Consider the following 22505-nt stretch of genomic DNA (forward strand, 5'->3'; position numbering starts at 1 on the left):
TTACGGTTAGAGATCTGAACACACCCTAACCGTAAATGTTGATGTTCAGTGCATAAATCATCCTCCACCATTGTTCTATGGACACGAATGATACCTCAAATAGTTTGTAAGTCATCAGACCCTTTTCTTTGTGGATGATAAAATGGGTTGGGGAAAAACACATGCATTAAAGGTTGGACGAAAGACATATTTAGCCACTTGTAAATGGAACTTTAGACTTTGACAAATGAGCAACTTGCGGAGCTTGCTAGCAACTGAACTTGACGCTTGCTAGCAACTGCTTTCTTTTCGGAAGCCTTGCATTCAAAGACCTAATAAATCTGCTTCGCGCCTGGGTCCTGATCACCTTGTCAGGGTTTATTCTGGGATACAACCAGCTGGATGTACATTATCCCTTACTTACTGGTAAACAGCAGAACCGATTTATCTTTTTTTTTTTTTTTTTTTTTTTTTTTGAAAAGGTCCTGTTCACACATGATCTCTTACCGTTAATATACCAGTAAGTGGGTTTTAACCAGACTGTATGTGTAAAAGGGGCTAATGTCAGGCTTTTTTTAATTACAACAAAATAAGCTAATTACCTGCACAAAACTACTTCCTAGGAGGACTTGGGTGGATTATATATGACAGTCAGGTGACTTATCTGAAACAGCTGCACGATTAATCAACCACCCACACAATCTCATTCCTAAATGACAGCGATTCGTCAGTGTCTAGTAAACCTTTGACAGATTCACATTGAAACATTCAAATCTGTGCTCGCGCTGCCACTGACCCAGAGAAATCAGTTGTCATGTATAGGTACGAAACAGCTTTACAAACAGTGTTCGGACTGGGATAAAAGTTTAGTTCAGATATGAACACTGACGGTAGCGATCAAAATCGAGTAATTCAATGTTTTGAAAGTAACTTGGGCTTCAAATAACAATTATATCAATTACATCGTAATTGGTCTGCAAATTGCGGTACTAGATGGCGACAAGTGACTGTTAAAAGATGTATTTGTCATTGAATCATTCATTCAAGAGATTCGTTCAAAAAGGTTGATCTAGTAATGAAAGAAAAGATTGTTTCATCCAGTAACGAAACAAATGAAGTATTTATGAGTAGCCTAAGTCATTGAATCATTCATTCAAACCATTTAAAAAAAATCCTTCAAATTAATGAAACCTTTTAAAAATAGACTGCAGCAATTAACATTTTGACAGAACCTCTACATTACTTTTTTTTTTTTTTGTTGTCTGTTCAGAACTTACTGGGCATTCATCAAAATATGAGCAGAAAATGTTTCGCCAGTTTTTTCTAAAACCCAATTGCAGTGTTATGATATAGGCCATGTGTGTTTAGTTTACCATCCACTTTCAGGCTGTAAACACAATGCAGTGTGTAGAACAGTATGTTTCACCTCCCACTGCAATTCTGAGAACTTGTGAACAGCTTTAATTTCATAGAATTGAAACTGAAGGCAGGCACATGTTCTTTCCATTAAAAGCGTGACATTAAATGGAGTTGAAATTAGTCAACGTTTCCTTTTGTCTTCCAGCCAAGGATGGGTTTGTCAGATTTGCTTCGTCCACGTTACTGTTAATCACAGACAAAGATTTGTTTTAGCTGGATCCGTTTGTATTAAACCATGTAATCCAGGAGGATTTCTCGGGTACTTCTCTTATTCCACTCTCCGCTGAAGTTTGGAGCATACTCAGCTGAACCATTGTGTTGGTATCTTCCCAGGGGAATTGGAGTCTTGTTATTTTACTGATCCTAGCTGTTTTTTCCACCTCAGAGAGCACAGAGTCTCCTCGGATGGAGTCAGACCCGTGCTCTGTTCCTCTCGGCGTCCACAGTCCTTCACTGTTCTAGACTGGAAATGTTTGATTACTGCTGTTTGACAGTCTGAGACTGTAAGGCGAAAAAGAAGCTGTGTTTATCAATGTTGCCTTGAGTTGGAAATTCTTTTTCCCTTTTAAGAGCATATGAGTCATTAGGTGTGTTCAACTTGAAGTGGCGCTGTGCAACCCGATCGGTGTATGACAGGGGCGGTTCTAGGATTCGGTCTTCAGGGTGGCTTAGCCCTTCTTAGTGAGACTATATAGCAATGGTCTCTTGCTACACATTAAGTCATAATACCCTACCAGTGCTTAAATTAGTCAATACAAAAACTTTATAAATTATATAATGATACTAGTCTTACTAGTCTTAATTGCTAAAAAGCAAAAATATGGACACAAACAATCCATTAGCACGCGAGTACGGAATTAATTAAATTTCACTGCGTTTTGCGCTTGAAAGTTTAAACTGATAAGACTTAAAACGCGTGAAAATTATAAACTTTCTTGAAGCAAATTAAGCAATACTGGCTCGATCTTTGAGATAGGCGATTATAGTTTTAGGGGGGCTGAGATGACAGACAAAAAACACCTAAAAACGGTCTAGAACCGCCCCATGCGCGCTGTATGACAATGCGAGACCCATGCTTTCGAATCACTACTGTGGTATTGTTATACGTCGATCAGTCTGCGCAGTGCCACTTCAAGTCGAACACATATATTTTCTTCATGAATCTGACTACACTTGCTGTTCTATATGCTTTTAGAGAGGTTGTAAAAAGAACCAGTTCAAATGGGGGCGGCAGTGGCTCAGTGGTTCATGTAGGTTGTCTACAAACCGGAAGGTTGGTGGTTCAATCCCTGGTTCCACCTGACCAAGTGCCGAGGTGTCCATGAGCAAGACTGCATGGCTGACACCGCCGTCGGTGTATGAATGAGTGAGTGAATGGGTGAATGTGAGGCAATATGTAAAGCGCTTTGGTGGCCATAGGTCTGTGAAAGCGCTATATAAATGCAGTCCATTTACCATTTACCAAATGACTATCTTTCTTCAGCATTCGGACTACAGTGATTGTACTGTATGTCACTAAAAAGAATCAGTTCATATGAGTCATATATTCAGTTTCTGAATCAGGCTACACCAGTTGCACTGTATGTTTTTGATTCATTAAATAGAACAGTTCATGTGAGTCATTTGTTCAGGAATTGGACTGTCATGCTGTATGTGAAGACATGTTTTGCTATCATTGCGAATGTTATTTCGAATGTTTTGCGATTGTCTTTTTCTGCTACATTCTCCACCAATTGTCCAGATGTTCTTTTCCGAAATCCAATTCGCCCTCAAAGTGAATCTTATAAATTCCTGTGCATCAAGTGCTCCATCAGAGCTTTTCTCTTGTGCGAAGCTCCCTAAGTGTGACATGTCTCAGTGCGGCCCAGAATAGTGTGTGGAATGCAAGCCTAGGAAATGTAATAAAGGACTCCTGAGAGAACAAGCTGACTCAAGGTAGCACAAACAGAGAGCTATGCATGAAGGAACACATTCACACCGCTCTGAGGGACCTCAGCCTATTTCAGATGCTGGTCTATTGGGTTGTGTATCGCAAAGAAGTCAAATTCCACACTTTGTCCTTTTATGACCGGTTGATTTGGACTTGTTCAATACTTGTGTCTTCCATAATGTACTTTCCTAAATCTAGTGTCGTACTCCCCATTAGACCATTTAATGGATACTGGAAAGTAATTGAAGGCTAGCATAAACCTGTCCTTTATCTCCTCCTAAACTTCCTCATGAAGTTAACATCCTTTCTAATGGGACATCAAGTAGGAAGGAGGAAGAAATGAATAATTCAGATTTTATAAACCTCGGATCAGATACATTTGGTATTTTTCAGTCTCCAGGCACTTGTGGTCAGATCACTGTCTGCGCATCTTGGTAAACATTTGGCTGAATGAATCAAATGAATCGAACAGAATGAATCAAAATCCTTGAATAAAACCAGGCATATATCCTCTTTTTCTGCGGATAATTAGGGAAGCAGCTACACAACATCAGCTGGTGGTTCTTCATTTAATTTTTCTTAGGCCCGTAACCTGGTAACGTAATATTGAATCATTCGATTAAGAAAGCAGCAACAGGCCTCCGTAAAATCCTGTAGTGATTTTCGACTAGGGCGAAAACTTGAGAACACTAACATATCAGCACTTTATTGCACCCGACACACCTGCAATATTAACGTCTAATAACTGACCATATAAAAGTACGTCTTTGATATTCACAGGTTGTTTTCAGTACTTTATTATGTTTATATAATGAAGTATCTTGACTTTATTATATTTGTTATTGGGTTGCTAGGCTGCTTTTGCTGTTTTATTACTTCCCTCTGTGTGAGATATTTGACACGTTTATTGGAGACAGAAGGAAGTTAAGAAGCATCAACAGTTAGAGAGCGCTTGAACGAGTATATTAAACGTTTGATATAAACTAGCCGTTCAAAGGTTTGGGGTTAGTACGATTTTTTTAATGTCTTTGAAAGAAGTCGCTAATGCTCACCAATGCTGCTTTTATTTGATCAAAATACATTAAAAACGGCGATATTGTGAAATGTTATTAGTTTAAAATATTTGTTTTCTATTTCTATTTTCTATGAGATCAAAAGAACAGCATTTATTAAATAGAAAACTTTTATGACATTATAAATGTATTTACTGTTACTTTTGAAATTGAATGCATCCTTGCAAAGTAAAACCATTTCTTTCTTTTTTAAACAAAGAACATTTTTTAGAACAGCAGCGTTCACTGATGATCCAAAAGTTTCAAATATTATGACCATCTGCCTAATATGCTGTTGGTCCTCCACATGATAAAACAGCTGTGACCTGCTAAGGCATGGACTCCAGACCCCTGAAGGTGTCCTGTGGAATCTGGCACCAAGATGTTAGCAGCAGATCCTTCATGTCCTGGAGGTTGCGAGGTGGAGCCGCTGTGGATCGAACTTGTTGGTCCAGCACATCCCACAGATGTTCAATTAGATTGAGATCTGTGGAATTTAGAGGCAAGGCAACACCTTGAACTCTTCATCATGTTCCTTAAACCATTCCTGAACAGTGCAGTGTGGAAGGGGGCTGAAAGAGGCCATTTCCACCAGGGAACACCATTGTCATGAAGGGGTGTACCTGGTTTGCAACAATGTTCAGGTGGGTGGCACGTGTCAAATTTTCGTCCACATGAATGGCTGGACCCAGGGTTTCCCAGCAGAACATTGACCAGAGCATCACATTCCCTCCACCGGCTTGTCGTCATCCCACAGTGCATCCTGGTTCCATCACTTCCCCAGGTAAACGGCGCACACGTACACAGCCATCCACATGATGTAAAAGAAAACGGGACTCATCGGACCAGGCGACCTTCTTCCACTCCTCCAAGGTCCAGTTCTGACGCTCATGTGCCCATTGTAGGCGCTTTGGACAGTGGACAGGGATCATCATAGACACTCTGGTTGGTCTGCAGCTACCCAGCAACAGCTCTGTTGTGACACATTCCTCCATAACGTCATTAAACATTTTTGTGTGACTTGTGCCACAGTAGACCTTCTGTTGACCCGGACCAGACGGGATTGCCTTTGTTGCCCTTGTGCGTCGAGGAGCCTTGTGTTTGTCGCCGGTTTATCCCTCCTCGGACCACTATTGGACCAATTCTCACCACTGCTGACTGGGAGCTGTTGATTATTTATCAGAATAAATTAATGGGGGACATGAGGGTACACAATTACATATCGACCAATGCTGATGATAATTGCCATGAAATCAAAATGGACAATTCTTATTTTTATGGAATATTGCAGCATTTAATTAAAATGATGTATTCATGCACATTTTTTTTTAATTCTCTCTTTTCCGATGACGTTTACTGAGATCACGGCAATAGCAAACCACAACTATCAAGTCTCACCCTACATTTTTTCTTGTTCGAGAAGCCGTTTTACTTGAATATACATCACAATAGAGAAGAAGACTATTGCAACTTCTGTTTCATGCCAAATTGAGTACATTCTTTCCTGAATCATCCCTAACAACCGATTGTTTGTTTGTCTGTAGGAGTTTATACTTAAACTCATGCTGTTGGCACAGGCATCTATTCATCATGTGCACTGTGCTCCTTTAATGTATAGCATAGGGTCTCAAATATAGCTCTCTGATTGATGAACGGTGAACATCCCGGGTGACCTGTACTGTAGTATTCACGGCTTGCATTGTGAGGGCCAATGCTGGGGACCAACATCCGTCTGGAGGCCAGGATGTGATTAATGGGATTGCTGTCAGCACATTTTAGTAACATTTTGGCTATACTACTTCAGCTCAGTCTCATCATTGTGCTTCAAGTTCTCCATTGACTGTGTTTGGCTGTACACAAACTAGTCAAACCAGTTCAGTTCAGAAAATGAGAATTGTTGTCAGATTTGTTCCCCTAATCCATGGTGCCCTGCTGGTGCAATCAAAATGCTAAACAATGAGGTTTTTGTTATTATTAGGCCATATGGAGTTTGAGTAGTTGATTAAAGATGATTAAAAAAATTCCCTCTGCCTCATACCAGCACAATAATATGTCATTTATATTCAGCTCGCAGTGGAAACATAGGTGCTTGCTGATTTACGAGGGTCTCGAGCCCCCGTAGAGTCTTGTCTTCTATTATTCAGGATGTGTGGACTAGGACAACCTTGCGTTCTCAAGGATAACTGTCTCCTGAAGTGTCTTGTCTGCTTTCTCTCCTGTGCCAGTCTGTGGTGCCATGAACAGAACCTCATTAAAGCATTCTGGAGATTAACCTCTGCAGTAAAGTTGAAAGCCAAGTATAGCGCTCAAATCCTTCGACTTATAGTCTGTTAGGATTTAATAGTCTTCTCGAATAAATGTCCAATGCTGCAGTGACAGAGGAATGTTTTGATTTAGCATTTAGCTGTCAGCTTTTATTTAGCACATTCCCAGGGAGTAAGTGTAATGGCTGGAGATAGATGTTATTGTTTTTAATGAGCAATAATCTCTTTGTTAAAATGTCTTATAACCGATGTGCAGAACCAATCATTATTGTATTTCTGCTTTTTGACACGGTAATAAACATTTGTCATTCATACAACAAAAAAGTATAACAATTTTAATATAACAGCATTTTAAATATAAATATTATTTTGATTAATATTTTATTAGTTTTAAATTAATTGAATTGTTATGAATGATTTTTATATTTTTTTATATTTTAGTGCTGTCAGAAAAAAAATAACAAATCACAAATTTTTCACATTCAAATTTGCAATATATTTTTAGATTTTAATACATATTTTTACATTGAATCTCCAAATTAATGTAGAAACAAAATAAAGTTGGTGTTTATTTTAAATGCATGTTTAATGGCATCATTATTTTTACTAAGTACTATGAGTGAAGGCTCGTATCACTGATACCAATACAGCTACTGATGTCTCTATTAAATGATATTTTTTCTACATTTTTGTGGATGAAATGAGTAATTATAGCCATTCGACATTAATGAAATGAAACCGAATATAATTTAATTTAGGCTTAAATTTTTTATTTTTTTTATTTAAGTGAGCTTAAACTTCACATAAACCCAATAAAATACGTCACATTTAGCCGTGCCTTTAATATAGTGTTGTATTGTATATAATATTTAGTGATGTTTCTGTCGATATCAGCTTTTTGATCTCGGTTTGAGCTGTCAGTTAATTTTTTTTTCCCCCACTAAGTTTATTTTTATTAAGTTATTGTTATAATCCCATTAAAGTTTCTATTCTTACATTTGACAGATCTTCAGTTAAATAAAATGTTATTTAGATATATATCATGTACAGTACATGGCAAATTTTCTCAAGGAAAAAAAAACTCAACTTATGCTGTAAACTATACAGGGAGTCAGTTGGTACAACATTACTATAATATTGAAGGTTAAAATGAACTGATTCATCTGCAAACACTCAAATTACAGCCAAGGAAGTTTTATAATAATAGTTATAATACTAACTTTACAATTACATAATTCTATTTCTATTCCAATTCAAAATTTAAATATTGGTTGTCATAAAAACTTAGCATGCATGAAGAACATTAAAAATTGTAATGAATATGATGCACATATTTAGCAAAATGCTCCTCTCTAGAGTTCATTTTTCTAGCTGACTATTGAGTTTATGATCACTGAATATGGTTTTTCTGTGGTAGGCCTAAATGTGACATTACGTGACATTTTTTACAAGCTGTTTTATTGACGTCTTTCGCGATTGAAACACTGATTGAGCGATTACACGAGACATGATACGGATTTCGGTAACGATCGATTGAAATCGAGAAATTGATATTTTTTACCCAGCCCTCACGCCTTATGTGTAATGTTTAACCTAACCGTCAGTTTCTCCTCTTCATTCTCCTATCTGTCATGACTTTATGTCCCATGCAGCTCCTGATGTTCTGAGTTTAACATGCGTTCATGTGTGTTTCAGGGAGTGGAGCTACAGCTGTGGTCCAGGCTGCCTACTGTGTGCCCAGGAAGGAGAAGGTCGCCATCAAACGCATCAATCTGGAAAAATGTCAGACAAGCATGGATGAGCTCCTGGTATTGAACTTGTTACCACATACTTAAATGGCACCTGTTGTTGTTTAGTTTGTTGCGTTTGAAGATACTATCACAAGAATGGAAGTAACATGGGTTCTGAATTCCATTTCATGTCGACTTACGATTAGAGACATTTCTAGGAGTTTCACATGTTCTGCTTAAATGTATGAAACCTGTTGGATATGATCCCATCTGTGCAACATTTAAAGGCTGCATATGAGAAATAGCACTCAATAAGTCATGGCTCATAAATGCCAACACCTTTAATGAGCTGACACTGAATAATGACCATACAGGACTGATTGTAATGCATGGACACAACTTATCGACATTCAGTATGTGTTTTTGGGGAATGGGAACAGATTTTGAAAATCGTCGCTGTTGGGTAGAAACCTTTATTTTTTCAGAAATCATTACTATCGGTTACCCTTTACGTCTGTCTGTGGGTTTTGCAATTATCTAACCAATGAAAAGTATTAAAAAGAGCTTGTGTGACTAAACCTTGTAACTCCATTGGATCCTCAAACTGTCGGTAAAACCTAATCCGCCCCGCCTCTATCGTGAACTCAGTGCTGCACATATTTTTGGACTTGGATATGCTTGTTTGCAATGCAAGGGTAAATAAAGAACTGGTTCTTTGAATAAATAGTGTTTTCTTTACTCAATAAACACTATATATATCTATATATGTATATAGGCTAATGTTTTATGTATTTGAGGAGCAGAGAAGAGTGTCTTAGTCTAGCATTTGTCCTATAGCCAGTTTTATCTTAAATTGCATGGATTGTTTTTGGCCAAAATGACAGAAAAAAAAATAGCACCCACATAGTCCATTTGAGCTTGATTTCGTTAAAATGTTAATAAAATAATGACACATGCAAGTGTCTGACCACATACAGTATAAAGCCACAATATCAACTTTCACAGCGCCGTGTTTAACATACAGGGTTTTATTTCCATTTTCTGAAAATGAGCGTTTTTGGAGATACAAGGTTTCCGCCTGACATGGGTTAAAAATATTGATTTCTCGATTTGAATCCATTCTCATTTTGAAGAACCAATATCGATTAAATCCCAAGAATTGATCTTTCAGTCTGTGCTGTTTTCAGTTGATGAATGAACAAAGCTTTGTGATGCAACTCTCATCCAATAAATCGCAATAAGCTTTGTGACTTCTGATATAAAACAAAGTTATTATTTCAAATTCTGTAAATTTTGTTGTGAAATTCAAACAATAAATACTGCTTTGGCGCTCTTTAATGTGTCGTGACAGATTGTCGTGGCGCCTCAATTCAAGCGGCACATGAACTGATCGTCCTGTCCGCTTTATTACTAGTTACAGCTTGAGATATAAACATGAATGAACATCAGAAAGATACAGTACAACTTACAGCTGTATCATGTCTCGTGTAATTGCTCAATCAGCGTTTAAACAGCCGAAAGATGTAAACAGTTTATGTTTCCAAAAAACGAGTAAAAACATAATTATGTCATTAAAATGTATTATTATAACGTTATTATTATAAAAACTTCCTTGTGTGAAATTTAAATGAGAATCAAAAATATTTCATGCGAGGAAAAGAGCTAACACATGGATTCTAACATTTCCAGATTGCCTGGAAACCATTATTAACTGGACCAAAGGGAATCCCTGTGTTGTTTTCCAGGTTTATGACAGAGTTTTTATTTCCTAGTCAGAATTTTTCCCCTTGCAACTTCTGTGTGAATCACAACATTGACTAATTTGAGACTTCATCCCAGTCATTAAAGAATCTTCCAGTTCCAAGGGCGTTTTCACACCTGGCTCATTTGGAGTGTTTGTTTCGGAACCTGGTGCATTTTCTTTTTAGTTCGGTTCATTTAGGCATATATGAACAAAGCAAACACACTCAGATCCGCACCAAAACAATCGCTCCGAGATCGCCTGAATGAGGTTGTCTCAACCTGATTGAAAGCAAACTCTGGAGCGGTTCGGTTGAGATGAGAAAGAAACGGATGACTCAAAGGAACGTAAACAGGTGAACTCTGACCAATAAGAGAACAGTTTTACTCACATTTTACTTGCATAAACACATTTTGGTATGCTTTGAAATGATGACTTGTGAAAGCGAACCGATCCAGGAAGAAAATGCAACATTAAGTCCTTGTTTCAGAACAAAGCAACCGATTTACAGGTCTGAAAATGCCCTAAAACACCAATTTCTGTTTTGCTACATTCTTGTCAAGTTCAAGTTTCCATACACGAGTCCTAAAGTTTCTACACACATCCTTTCCCCTTCCCATCTTATTAATTTCATCTGTCAACTCCTCAAGGAGCTCAAAAGGTCATACATTTCCCCGTGACCAGGCGGAGCCGATTTGGTCGTTCACTGGGAAAGCTCATATTCCTCATTTACAAGCTCTCTGCGGGAGGCTACCAGAATCTCAGTTTTTCCCATATCCAGGTGTCCTACAGCGGGGTTAGAAGTCGTAAGAGATGTTATCCCTAGTCCTGCCCTCATATATTTCAGAAAAAAGTCTGTAAATGGAGACTTTCTTCCAACTGAACTGAAGTAAACCCTTGGGAATGACTTGGGTGAAAGTTAACAGGAGATTCTTGTAGAGTTAGGGTCAGAGGGAAAATATGCAGTTCAGGTTTCCTCTGATTCTTTCTTTGCCGTTATGATATGCCGAGCGCTCTCTTAAACTCAGAGGAGGCATTAAATTAAAGCCAGATTGCTCCCGTAGTGAGCGAGAGCAGCTATTGCATGTAATCTGCATCAAGTGCTGCACTCTGAGGAAATTCCTCAAAGGTTTGGGTCAATTTCACTTATGATCAGGCCAATTTGCTGGTGTATAGCATGCTTTAGTTCTTCCCAACATGCAGGAGCAGCGAAAAAACAACAACAACAACAAAAAACAGGACAATCCAAACAAGTCACAACGCAGAAGCTGTGTGACTTTTGTGGTGGGAGGAACAATTTTCCTCTCTGACTGAGCTGAGATCCTGTCAGTGCCATTGACGTCAAGCTGAATCTATAGTGAACCCACTGTGTACCACTGCAGCGTTTATTCTACGGGGACTTGACAAGGACTTCTGAAATCACATGACTTCAATGTCTGCCAATTGGCCATCGGATGACGGTGGTTAAATGCGCTGCATTTCTCCTAGATAATCTAGGCTGCCTAGGAATGTGTCACTCATAATATATTCAAACTACATGTTCAAAGATATCAGCCTTTTGAATATGATGGTTTTGGCTACACGGTTATTATATTACTATTCAGTATTACATGATTTTTGTATTACTATACAGAAGCAGTACGATATGTTAAATGTATATCATAATCATTTGTTAAATGTTAATCAAAATTACGCTGAAAATTGAAATTGCGATATGGTCAAATGCCTTAATTCAGTTTTCTGCAACTGGACCAAATGCAAAACATTCCTGTTGTATAATAATTTTAATATTCACGATTATTATATTTAGTATTATTATTATTATTATTATTATTATTATTATTATTATTGGTAGTATTAGTATTATTGTTAAAAAATAGTAATATTTGTTGTTGTGGTTATTATTATTCAGTATTATTTTTATATTATACAGAAGCAGTACGAGGTGTTAAATGTTTATCATAATTCTTTATTAAATTATTTAATTGCAATTATGGTCTTCTTCAGTTTATGCAACTGGACAAAATGCTTATTATTATTGTGTATCAGATCATTTTTGTTTTACTAAACAGCAGCAGTGTTTATGTAAATGAGGTAGTATTTTGATGCAATTCTGGAGAGCGATTTTCCTTTTACGGATCTTAAAGGAAATGTTCTTAAAAAATGATTGTGCTTTTCTGAAAGTGAATCAGCTAAATATCCTGCTGATCTGTTTTTATCTGATTTTCGAGCTAATGAAAAAGGAGCTTGTTGAGAGAGAGAGAGAAAGAGAGTGTGTGTGTATCATAAAGGCATGAGGGCACTGTAAAATATATGTGGGTCAAAGTTAAGTGAATATGTTTAAGAAAATGCACATAAATGTGTGGATAGTTTCGATGCATAAAATTTTAAATGAATAAACAAATTGACAAATGTTTACCCTAGGCTTTAACATAAATGTAATGCAAATAGAAATGTATAATGGAGAACAGCAAATATAAAGTGAGAAATTTGCCCTGAGGAAGAAGGAAAGTGTTTTTTTCCACTGGGCGTAGTGGCAGAAAGGCAGTGACATAAGCGCAGACAAAGAGTCTCAGTGCTTTTCTTTGCTCATTGTCCTCTGGACGTACACGAATCGGGTGGCAAACAGTCTCTTGATGTCACCCTCCCTGCTCAGGCTATTGTTTTTGTCTCTCTCGGGTAGACATCGGCCAGCCACGCTGAGATGACCCTCGGCTACTACTGTGAGAATGCAGATGGAGCACTAGCCGTTGAATGTCCAAAGACCGTCCTGTGCGTTATTGTTTTCATACGCCCTCAAACTGGTGTCTATCGTGGAACTGGACACAGCCTTTGTGGAGCCAGCCAAAGCTGACTAAATTGTTGAATGAAATCCAGCTTTGGGACGGAGGGGTGGGACATACCCAGTGGCCCACTGTTGGGGTGTCAGTGACCCTACAGGGTTGGCACGGGAAGAGCTTTGTCTTGACTGGTGTACATGATTGCACTTGTAAATTAATTTTTTGGGTCAGTGGAGAACATGGCTCATGTTCACGGGGACATTTGAGGATTCAACTTGGAAAGTTCAACTGCCATGAGTTGTTGTTCAGGAACTTGAAATGGCTTGTTTTCTTATTCTTATTAATTTTTTATATTGGAGGGGACTGCAACCCGACCCTTTACTTGAAGCAAAGTGGTGCACTTAATTACAACATGGCTGCAGTTTTGCTACATTTCATTACCAGACTTGCATTCAAACTTAGTTAATTTAATACGGAAGTGTTTGTGTAAATTGTATGCAGACTTTAGAACATGTTTAGTTGAGGTATGCTGATCTACTTGAGTTTCTGCCATTTCAGTCTTTCATGTAGTGTTGGATTATTGAGTAGTGATTTCAAAAGACTGTTTAAATTTGTCTGATTTACACCTGACACCTGAGGTTTTCATGCTTGAATGTTCAAAATACACATTATTTTTCACATATTTTACATTATTGCAGCACCTCTTTTCCCAGTCTGACAGTAACGCTCTGTTTAGTTCCTGTCTCTATGAAGCCCCTCCTTCTGAAAAGCGCAATGTGCTCTGATTGGTTGGCTGGACTAGTGTCTTGTGATTGGTCAACCACTTCGAGCGTGTTTCTGAAATGTCACTCCCCTTACCATAATTGCTAGTTTCGCAACTCAACTCAAGTTTCGACTAACGCAACTCAACCAGGTCTCGTCCCTTTTTTTTCCGTATTTCTTGGGTGGGAATTATTTAAATGAAGAATATTGTAACGTGTACGTTTCTAGAATAAAACTCAAGACTACTGTTTCAGGGAGTTCAGAAACAGTGCTTACTGATATAGAGAATATCTCCCTTTGTAGTAGACTTTGTGCTTTGTAACTTTGCAGATGTTCAAGCAGCAACTTTACACACTATACTTTAGAAATGTAAAACCGAATAATGTAAAGAAATTCATCCATGTAAAGAAATTATTTTCAAAATAAATGTTTATTTTTATTTTATTTTATAAAATAGAATAGCTTGAAAGCTCAGGTCCCCATTCAGTTTAATATTAACAAAGCAGCATAAGACAATATGAAGCTCAGCATGGTGGAATGGAAAGGTATAAACTCATGTAGCCATTCATTAGCATCAAGCTTGCAGTTAAGTTTCTTTTATTGATTGCTTTGCCTTGCATGTAACAAATTGAACAAGACTAGGCCTGACAGCTGAAAAGAAATGGCAGAATTGCTTTATAATATCATTAGTAAGCCCCCACCATCAAATGACTTGAGGAGAACTCACTCAGAGTGATGGATTCGGCCTCAGTGCCAACATTACCTCAGCTGTCAGTCTCTCCGAGCTGCAAGGGTTTCACTTTAACTGCTCCGTCAAATGGAAAGACTAGCAAATAAACAGGGGATGGAGAAAAACTACTTGTTTTTCCTTCTGTCTTCGATTGCTAAAATAATCGCCGTTTTGCTGATGAACATTGACAGTAACAACATACACACCTATTTATTTGGACACCTTGGTTATTTGGAACAGGCTGTAAGGCAATCAGGTGAAGGTGTCGTGGTGTTTATAGCACTCTTGGATTGATGTTGTTTATTTTTACAGTTTGTTCGTGCTTTGCGGTCGGTGAAAGTGGCTGGAGATGCTTCATATACGAGTGAGCTAATAAAAACTACTAGTTCACCTGAAGTACGTAAATATCTGCGCTGAACCTGAAGATTTGCCAACTGTGCAACTGAGCTAGACTTGTTTAAACATTAATCCAGATCTGGAATGGCACCATTGTGAGGCACCTCAGTTATTCGGTTAAGCCAGGAGGCCCAGTGCATTCTGGACCACATACTATGTGACTGTATGTATACACAGTAAATGCCTTATTGAGAGCTGCTTCAGTCTGCGACAAGCACATGAACTGATTCCAGTGTTTAACACTGTCATTCTAAAGAACAGGGTCCCTGCGGGTCCTTAAGTCTTAAATTTCGTTTTATCAAATTTGGTGTCATAAAATTAAGAAAAGACTTGATTATTATTTCAAGATGTCTTAAATGTGGGTATGAAAAACCAGGAATCGCAATATGACTTAATGTAATAAACTTTCGGCAAGTAAAGTTTCGATGGCAATTTTTATTTTTTTCATATTACCTCCATAGAATTCCTAATAAAACAGCGCTACTTTATTTACAGAGGTAACCGGAGAAACCACTATATTTCTGCTCTTCCCTCATCGCTATCTACTGTCTGTCTACTGTATTTGCATTTTCTTTCAGCACGTCTTCCATTTTATTTAGATCAATGTAAAAATCAACTCATAATTTTACACAGCTTCCACACAATGTTGCAAATGTTAACAGGTGGATCAGTTGCACTTTATTTTACACTTTCAATGTACTTACAGTGTACTTGCCAAGAAAGTACTGAATAATATAAGGTAACTACTTGGGTTAAGGTTAGGTTTAGGGGTAGGTTCAGGGTAAGTACCTTTATTACCCAGTTATTGTAATTACTACAATAAGTATACAGTATGTACATATGAAACAGGACTGTAAAATAAAGTGCTACCGGTAGATCAACAAGCTAATGTGCATTAAAATCTTTTAGAATAATAAGGTTTTAGAGTATTATGTATAATCATATTTTATATGAATATGTAACCATGTTTTAAAGGCTGAAATGTGATGTTTATAATTTTATAAAACTTGTTTTTGTCAAAACTTGTATTATTTGAATGGTAAAGTTGTTTAAACTTTTAGTCATTTTATGGTTTAGGATGTTGCCATAAACATTGATCTACATCCCCCTACCAAACGATATTAATTGTATTTGTTGAGGTCTTGAAAAACATCTTAAAAGCCTTAAATTGGATTTTAAAAACCCTGCAGATGCCTTGAAGGAATCAGATTGGTTGTTTCATCCAATTTGTGAATTATTCAGAAAGGATATTGGTTAAATAGGTTAACTGTGTTTTTTTCCCTTCTCTCTCTAGAAAGAGATTCAGGCGATGAGCCAGTGTCACCATCCCAACATTGTGTCGTACTACACGTCGTTTGTGGTGAAGGATGAGCTGTGGTTGGTCATGAAGCTGCTCAGTGGTGGTAAGTCCTGCCCACCTGTCCTTTTTCCTCCAATCAAATCGCTTAATTTCCAGTTGGTTGCATCCAAGCACTAAAAAAAGCCATTCAGTTATGTCGATTCCAATTTTGATGCAACATCCTGTGTACTCAGAGGACTTGATTTGGTGGATTTTTGAGCATCTGAAGGAGCTTTGAGAGAAGTAAAAAAAAAAAAATGTATTGAAAAAGAAGCACCGTAGTTAGCAAATATATTTGTTCGGTTTTAATTATTTGAATTTGTTGTAGGTCATTAGACATGACCATGTGATGCCTTAGAGTTATGTTGGGTGTGATTAGCTTGTGGAAAAACACATCTGTTATCATAGCTACCTAATCATTTTTGTGGAAGAGATATATTATCCAATAAACTTGCTGTTCTAGAAAGAAAAAATATTAAGAAAACTGCTATGAATATGTGCAATTCACCAACAACATACACCACATTTCAAAAGTTCTGGGTTGGTACGATAAAAAAATAAAATAAATATTTTATACTCACCAAGGTTGCATTTATTTGATTAAAAAATATAGTGAAATATTACTACAATTTAAAATTAACTGTTATAACTGTTATTTTAAAAGTTATTCCTGTCCTGGCAATGCTAAATTTGCAGTCACATGATCCTTCAAAACTCAAAAAAAGAAAAAAAAATGCTGATTTACATGATTTACACAAGAAAAAACATTTCTTATCAATGTTGAAAACGGTAGTGCTGATTATTATTTTTGTGGAAACCGTCATACTTTTTGTTTCAGGTTTCTTTAATAAATAGAATGTTCAAATGAGCTTTTTTTTTTTTTTTTTGTAACATTATAAATGTCATTGCTGTCATTTTAATGCTTTCTTGCTGAATACAACTATTAATTTCTCTTCAAAACATATCTTACTGACACCAAAGTTTGAACAGTAGTGTTTATTTGGTCATTCATCTATCAAAGGTCACATTAAATTAAGTTTTGCCGAGATATATAGATGGTTTCTCTTGGTAGTAGAAATAAATGTATGCGTTTGTATTTCAGTTTTTGAGTGCTATATTAGGATCTCAAATGAGCCGTTTAGAATGATAATAGAGTTTTCCAGGAGCTCCCCTACGGAGTTAATCAGAGGCCGCTGTTAATTACAGCAGATGCATTAGTGCAGCAGCCTGAGACTCACACAATATCACACAGCATTATTGCATTATAACTTGTGTCCAGCACGGATATCTTTTGACAATCTTGCCAGTCTGGCTTTTGGGGAATTTCTCCTAAGACATGCACAAGCACATCTTGGCACATAAAGTTATGCAAACAGATCAGAATTTGTCATCTTTTTTTCAGCTGTGAAGTTGCTGTAAATAGTTTTATTTAGGGCCGCACGTTATATCGAGTGCGATTGTCAAATTGCACAGGGTACGATTTAGTTAAAAAAAATATGCGCTGCCGTTTTCAGAGTGAAGCGCGGCATTTACACATGCGTAGTTTATTATAAAGTGTTTCAGCGGTGCTTCATTCTGAAACTGACAGCTCATATTTTTATTCCGCAAACCGTAAAAATAAAAGCTTGTTTAAAAATGAAGAAATTAAGACGTAAATATTAGTATTGTAATTTTACAGTAAAATTATTATGTTTTTTAAATATAATAATATAATGTTTAATATTTTTTTTAAATAATAGTACTGAAGTGCTCCTATATATACCATATATATTGAATTGGTCAACAGTGGGATATGAAATGTGGCCTATGAAAACTTTTTTTTTAACTGTTTTTTACTGAAATAAGTGTGTCGATTCTTGTAAAAAGTAACCCATGTATGATAAATTTTCCCAATTTTTACGTTTTTTCCCAAATCGTTCAGCCCTACAAGGATTTCACACTCAAATAAAGTCTTCAGAAAAAGTAATTATTATTATTATTATTATTTATTATTATTATTATGCTGATGCACTCCCCCAAAAATCCACCCACTCACTCGAGAATGATACATTTATTCCAAATATGGCTTTTCATGTCATCAGGTGAAAATTCCTGCATCTTTTCATATCGCAATATATATTGCAGAAAAACAGAATATTGCTATGTCCGTTTTTTTTCCAGTGTCGTGCAGCCCTGGTTTTAAACAGCCCGTTTTGCTTCTTGATTGCATTGCGTCCTTAAGCTCCAATAGTCCTCCTCTTTCCAAACCCCATTGTGTAAAGCAACTGCTGAGAGTTTGATGATATGTTTCAAGCCAGCGTGTAATGCTCTGTCCCAGACGCAGCCAAGTGCTGGACAGGGAGATTATAGTGTGGCTCATGCTGACACTGACAGCCGTGGGACGCGGCCTTTCTTCCCCCGGTGCAGAGCTGAAATCACTCTGTCTGGATAATCGCAGTTCATTTTACGCCTGTCATCAGTTGTCGTGCCCTCCTGCTTCTGCCAGCTGAAGATGCCCAGGTGGCACGCAGCCCATTTTAAGTATGAAGGTAGGCCACGACAGGTCTCACAGCTGTAGGGCAGGCGGCTAGTTTAAACATAACAGATACTGCTGTGTTTTTATTGTGTAAAAAAGGGTAGGGGTCTTAAAAGGATAGTTAAGCTAAAAATGAAAATTGCCATCATTTACTCACCCTCATGTGATTCCAAACTGACTTTCTTCTGTGGAACACAAAAAATAAACATTTTTGAAGAGGTTTTTTTTTTGTCCATACAATGAAAGTCAATGGGGTCCAATCAGTGTTGTTTTGGACCCCATTGACTTCCATTGTATGGACAAAAACAGTTCAAACATTCCTCAAAATATATTCTTTGGTTTTTGCATGACAAAATAAAGTCAGACAGGTTTGGAATAATATGAGGGTGAGTAAATAACAATTTAGATTTTTGAGTGAACTATCCCTTTAAATATAACGGCAGAAATTAGCCAATCATTAGCCAATCCTCTTCAGTGAACAGTTAAAGAGCTGTACTGCTCAAAGCCATCTGTTGGTTGGTAGCCTGAAGTTGACTACTTTGTAACCGTCCCATCTTGACAGTGGCTTTTGTAACGTTCCCTTTGACAGCTGTCAGAAGTGATGAGGTAAACAGGAATGTGATTTTACGTGATGCTGCTTGGTGGCATTCCATAGTTTCAGCATAGGAAGTGCGTTCAGGAAAGAACTACGAAACAAACATTCTTTCTTTTTTTTACTAATTTTGTCATTCCCTCCACTTCCTGTGTACTGTCCTGTACCATGAAGGCAAAACGGGCTTAAACTAAAGAAAAAAGAAAAGAATAATACATCTCATAGTTGCTTTATTCACACATGGCATTTACAGGAAGAGCAGATCTGGCAGAAAGTCACCTTCTCAGCCTGGCCTATTTGTTGGGTACAAAGGTATGTGAGATACGGAACAAGATCAATAACTTCATTATAATTATAATAAATAATAATTAGTTACATTTATATAGCGCATTTCTGGGCACTACTCAAAGCGCTTTTACATAGAAGGGGGGGAATCTCCTCAACCCTGTACACATTAGCACATAGCACTTTTGTGTTCATTAGTACATAGCACAAAAGATTTAGTCCTCTCTGGCCTCTGAACAGCACTTGTAAGTAGATCTTTTACAGCTAGATGGGAGTTTTGCAACTTTACAAGCACACATTGTTGGCTGTCACCTGTGTGCTGCACTGGATATAAATGAGTCATTCTACAAAACCGGTGCCATTTGTGTACAAGTGCAAAAACAGAATCATATATTATCATAGTAAAAGGTGGAGTAGCTGAAGTAGTAGACCGTTTCTACACACCAACAAACATCCAATAACTTTTATAATATTATAATTCATTTTACATATTCAAATGTATACATTTTTCAAATATTAGAATAGAATATAATTCAATTGATGCTTACACATTTTATTTATCTGACAGAATATATTCAAATTACACTTTTCACATAGTGATGTAGACATATAAAAATGTTCTACACATCAGTAAAAATCCAATAGCTATTTATTTACTGCATCTATCATATATTAAAATGTATATTTAAATTTACATACAATTATGCATTTCAATTCATTTATGTAAAATATTAAAAAATGACTTTAGAAATCTCCTATTCAGCCTGGAAATGGGACCCTTTTTATTGAATGAACCAAATGATGACCATCCAATACTAAATGTAATGACTGTCTCACAGGGTCAAGATGAACAATCCACTTAAACAGATCAAATTTTGGAGACTCAGCATATTACACACACACACACACATACAAGTACAAACATACACACAGACTATCAGGAATTTCAATATAAACTCAGTTCTACATTCATGAATGTGGATTTTTTTTTTTCATCCAGGAAGCAGATTACCCAGAGCAAGCTGTCGCCGTCTTGTAGGTTTTAATGTTTTGAAATATGGCATTGTGCCCGTAGTGACTCTCAGCCCACTGAGAGACAACAGATGCTTCCTATCTTCCCTCTGCTCCTCCACCCTTATTTTCTTAGAGTAATCTTTCCCTCACCAGCAGCCCCGTATGGCCCTGTGCCCTTTGGCCCAGTGGGCACGACGTGGCATGTTCCACCCACACCAATGCAGGATCCTTAGGAAGGCAGCAGTGTCAGATAGTCTGACAACTGTTGGACAAAGAGTCATTTTCTTTTCCTGTTGCAGAAGCATAATTGGAATTACAGAAAGGGCATTGGGGAGATTTCCTGGTGATGCTTTTCCTCAAAGTGTCATGAGAGAATATCAAGAGTGCTTTTGCACCACATGGTCACGGTTAGAGTTGCTTTCAAGAGCATTTGGAATGGGAGTTTGGCTCATGTGAACAAGACATAAAGCCATTTGTTTAGTATTTAATGAAATGAGAAGCGTTTACAGTCACATCTCCATCACATCTCAGCATGGGGCTTCACATGATTGAGGCGTTCCAGGATGAACATTCTTGGGATCCGACGCTGGGGAAGTTTTGTTGATGAGCCCCCCCTGTCATTCATAATTAAAGGATTAGTTCAGTTGTTCAAAAAATGAAAGTTTTGTCATTTGTTTTTCTTCAATGAGATTAATATTAACTTAAAGACAAGAATAAAAATCACTTCATTTACTCTCCCTCATATAGTTCCAAACCGTATCACTTTCTTCTGTGAAACACAAAAGGCGATATTAAGCAGAATGTTCATGCTGCTCTTGTGCGCTATATTTCCAAGTTGTCATGTGGCTTCAGAAGGAAATATAGCCCACAAATCATACTGACTATTTCCATCTAGCTTTTATGGTGCCTTTTGTTGTTTTTGTAGTGTGAGAACGTACAACACACTTTATGGAATGGTATGGAAAAAAGCAGCATGAACATTCTGCTTAATATCTCCTTTTGTTTTCCACACAAAAAACTCGTAAAGTTTAGAACGAGGATGAATTAATCAATTTTATTTTTGTGGAACACCGTCTTAAAGTTAATGTTAACCAAAGAGCTCAAGATATTTTGTGGAGTTGTAGGAAATTACTACATTTTTATCTCTGTTCTCTGGCCCTCCCTGTGTATGTTTGACGCTAAGAATTTAGCTGGTTTCACTCAGCAGCCTCACCCATCAATCTCACATGGGTTTGTAAACTAATGTAGCATCATTTACCAAGATATATCTCTCTCTCTCTCTCTCGCTCTCTCTCTCTCTCTCTGTTGGAGCTTGACTGCTCTTAATCCAGGTCGTAGCCATCAGTGAAACTTGATGTGTTGTTCGCTCAGTCAGCAGTGCACTGGCTTCATGCCACACACACATGCCCGCACACACACACTTTCACCGTCTTGTTTTTCTTTCATTCGAATGCTCACTTATGAGTTTTTATATAAAACAACCTTCAGGCCACTCAGAGGTCGACGATACCCTTTTTAAACCGCGGAAGAAGAATGAGCTGTAGAAAGAAGAAAAAAAGAAGCCAAAATAAGAAAACACATAAGCCATTTTTCTGTTTCTCGAATCACTTTCACCATGAGCTAGGGTGTGGGTGTGATAAACTACCTTGATTTCCTTGGCTATGATCTCACAGTTTTTCCTGGCGAGTCATACTGCACTTCTTCAAAATACAATATTCAGTCTGTGTGAAATTGTATATCGGTATTTTTCATACATGTATTTTTGTATTTGCCATTTAATGGTTTAGAAATGTAGAGCAACCTGCATAGATGATATGCAGACATAATGCATAATCATACTGTGTTTAAATACTGTTCAAAAGTTTGGGGTTGGTGAGGTTTTGTAATGTTTTTGTAAGTCTCTTAGGCTCACTAAGGCTGCATTTATTTGATCAAAAATACAGTAAAAACAGTAACATGTTGAAATATTACTACATT

General features: G+C 37.2%; 1 protein-coding gene across 2 annotated transcripts in view; it reads left to right on the forward strand.

The window, feature by feature from the left end:
* oxsr1b (oxidative stress responsive kinase 1b) overlaps positions 1–22505 on the forward strand; it is a 47987-nt gene that overhangs the window by 5005 nt on the left and 20477 nt on the right. For both annotated transcript variants that reach the window (XM_079862685.1, XM_079862684.1), the window contains exons 2-3: positions 8340–8452; positions 16078–16186. In XM_079862685.1, coding sequence (XP_079718811.1) covers positions 8340–8452; positions 16078–16186 — 222 coding nt within the window. The remainder of the gene's footprint in view (positions 1–8339; positions 8453–16077; positions 16187–22505) is intronic.

Source organism: Squalius cephalus (assembly GCF_949319135.1).
Source record: "Squalius cephalus genome assembly, chromosome: 25".
Classification (NCBI taxonomy): Eukaryota; Metazoa; Chordata; class Actinopteri; order Cypriniformes; family Leuciscidae; genus Squalius; species Squalius cephalus.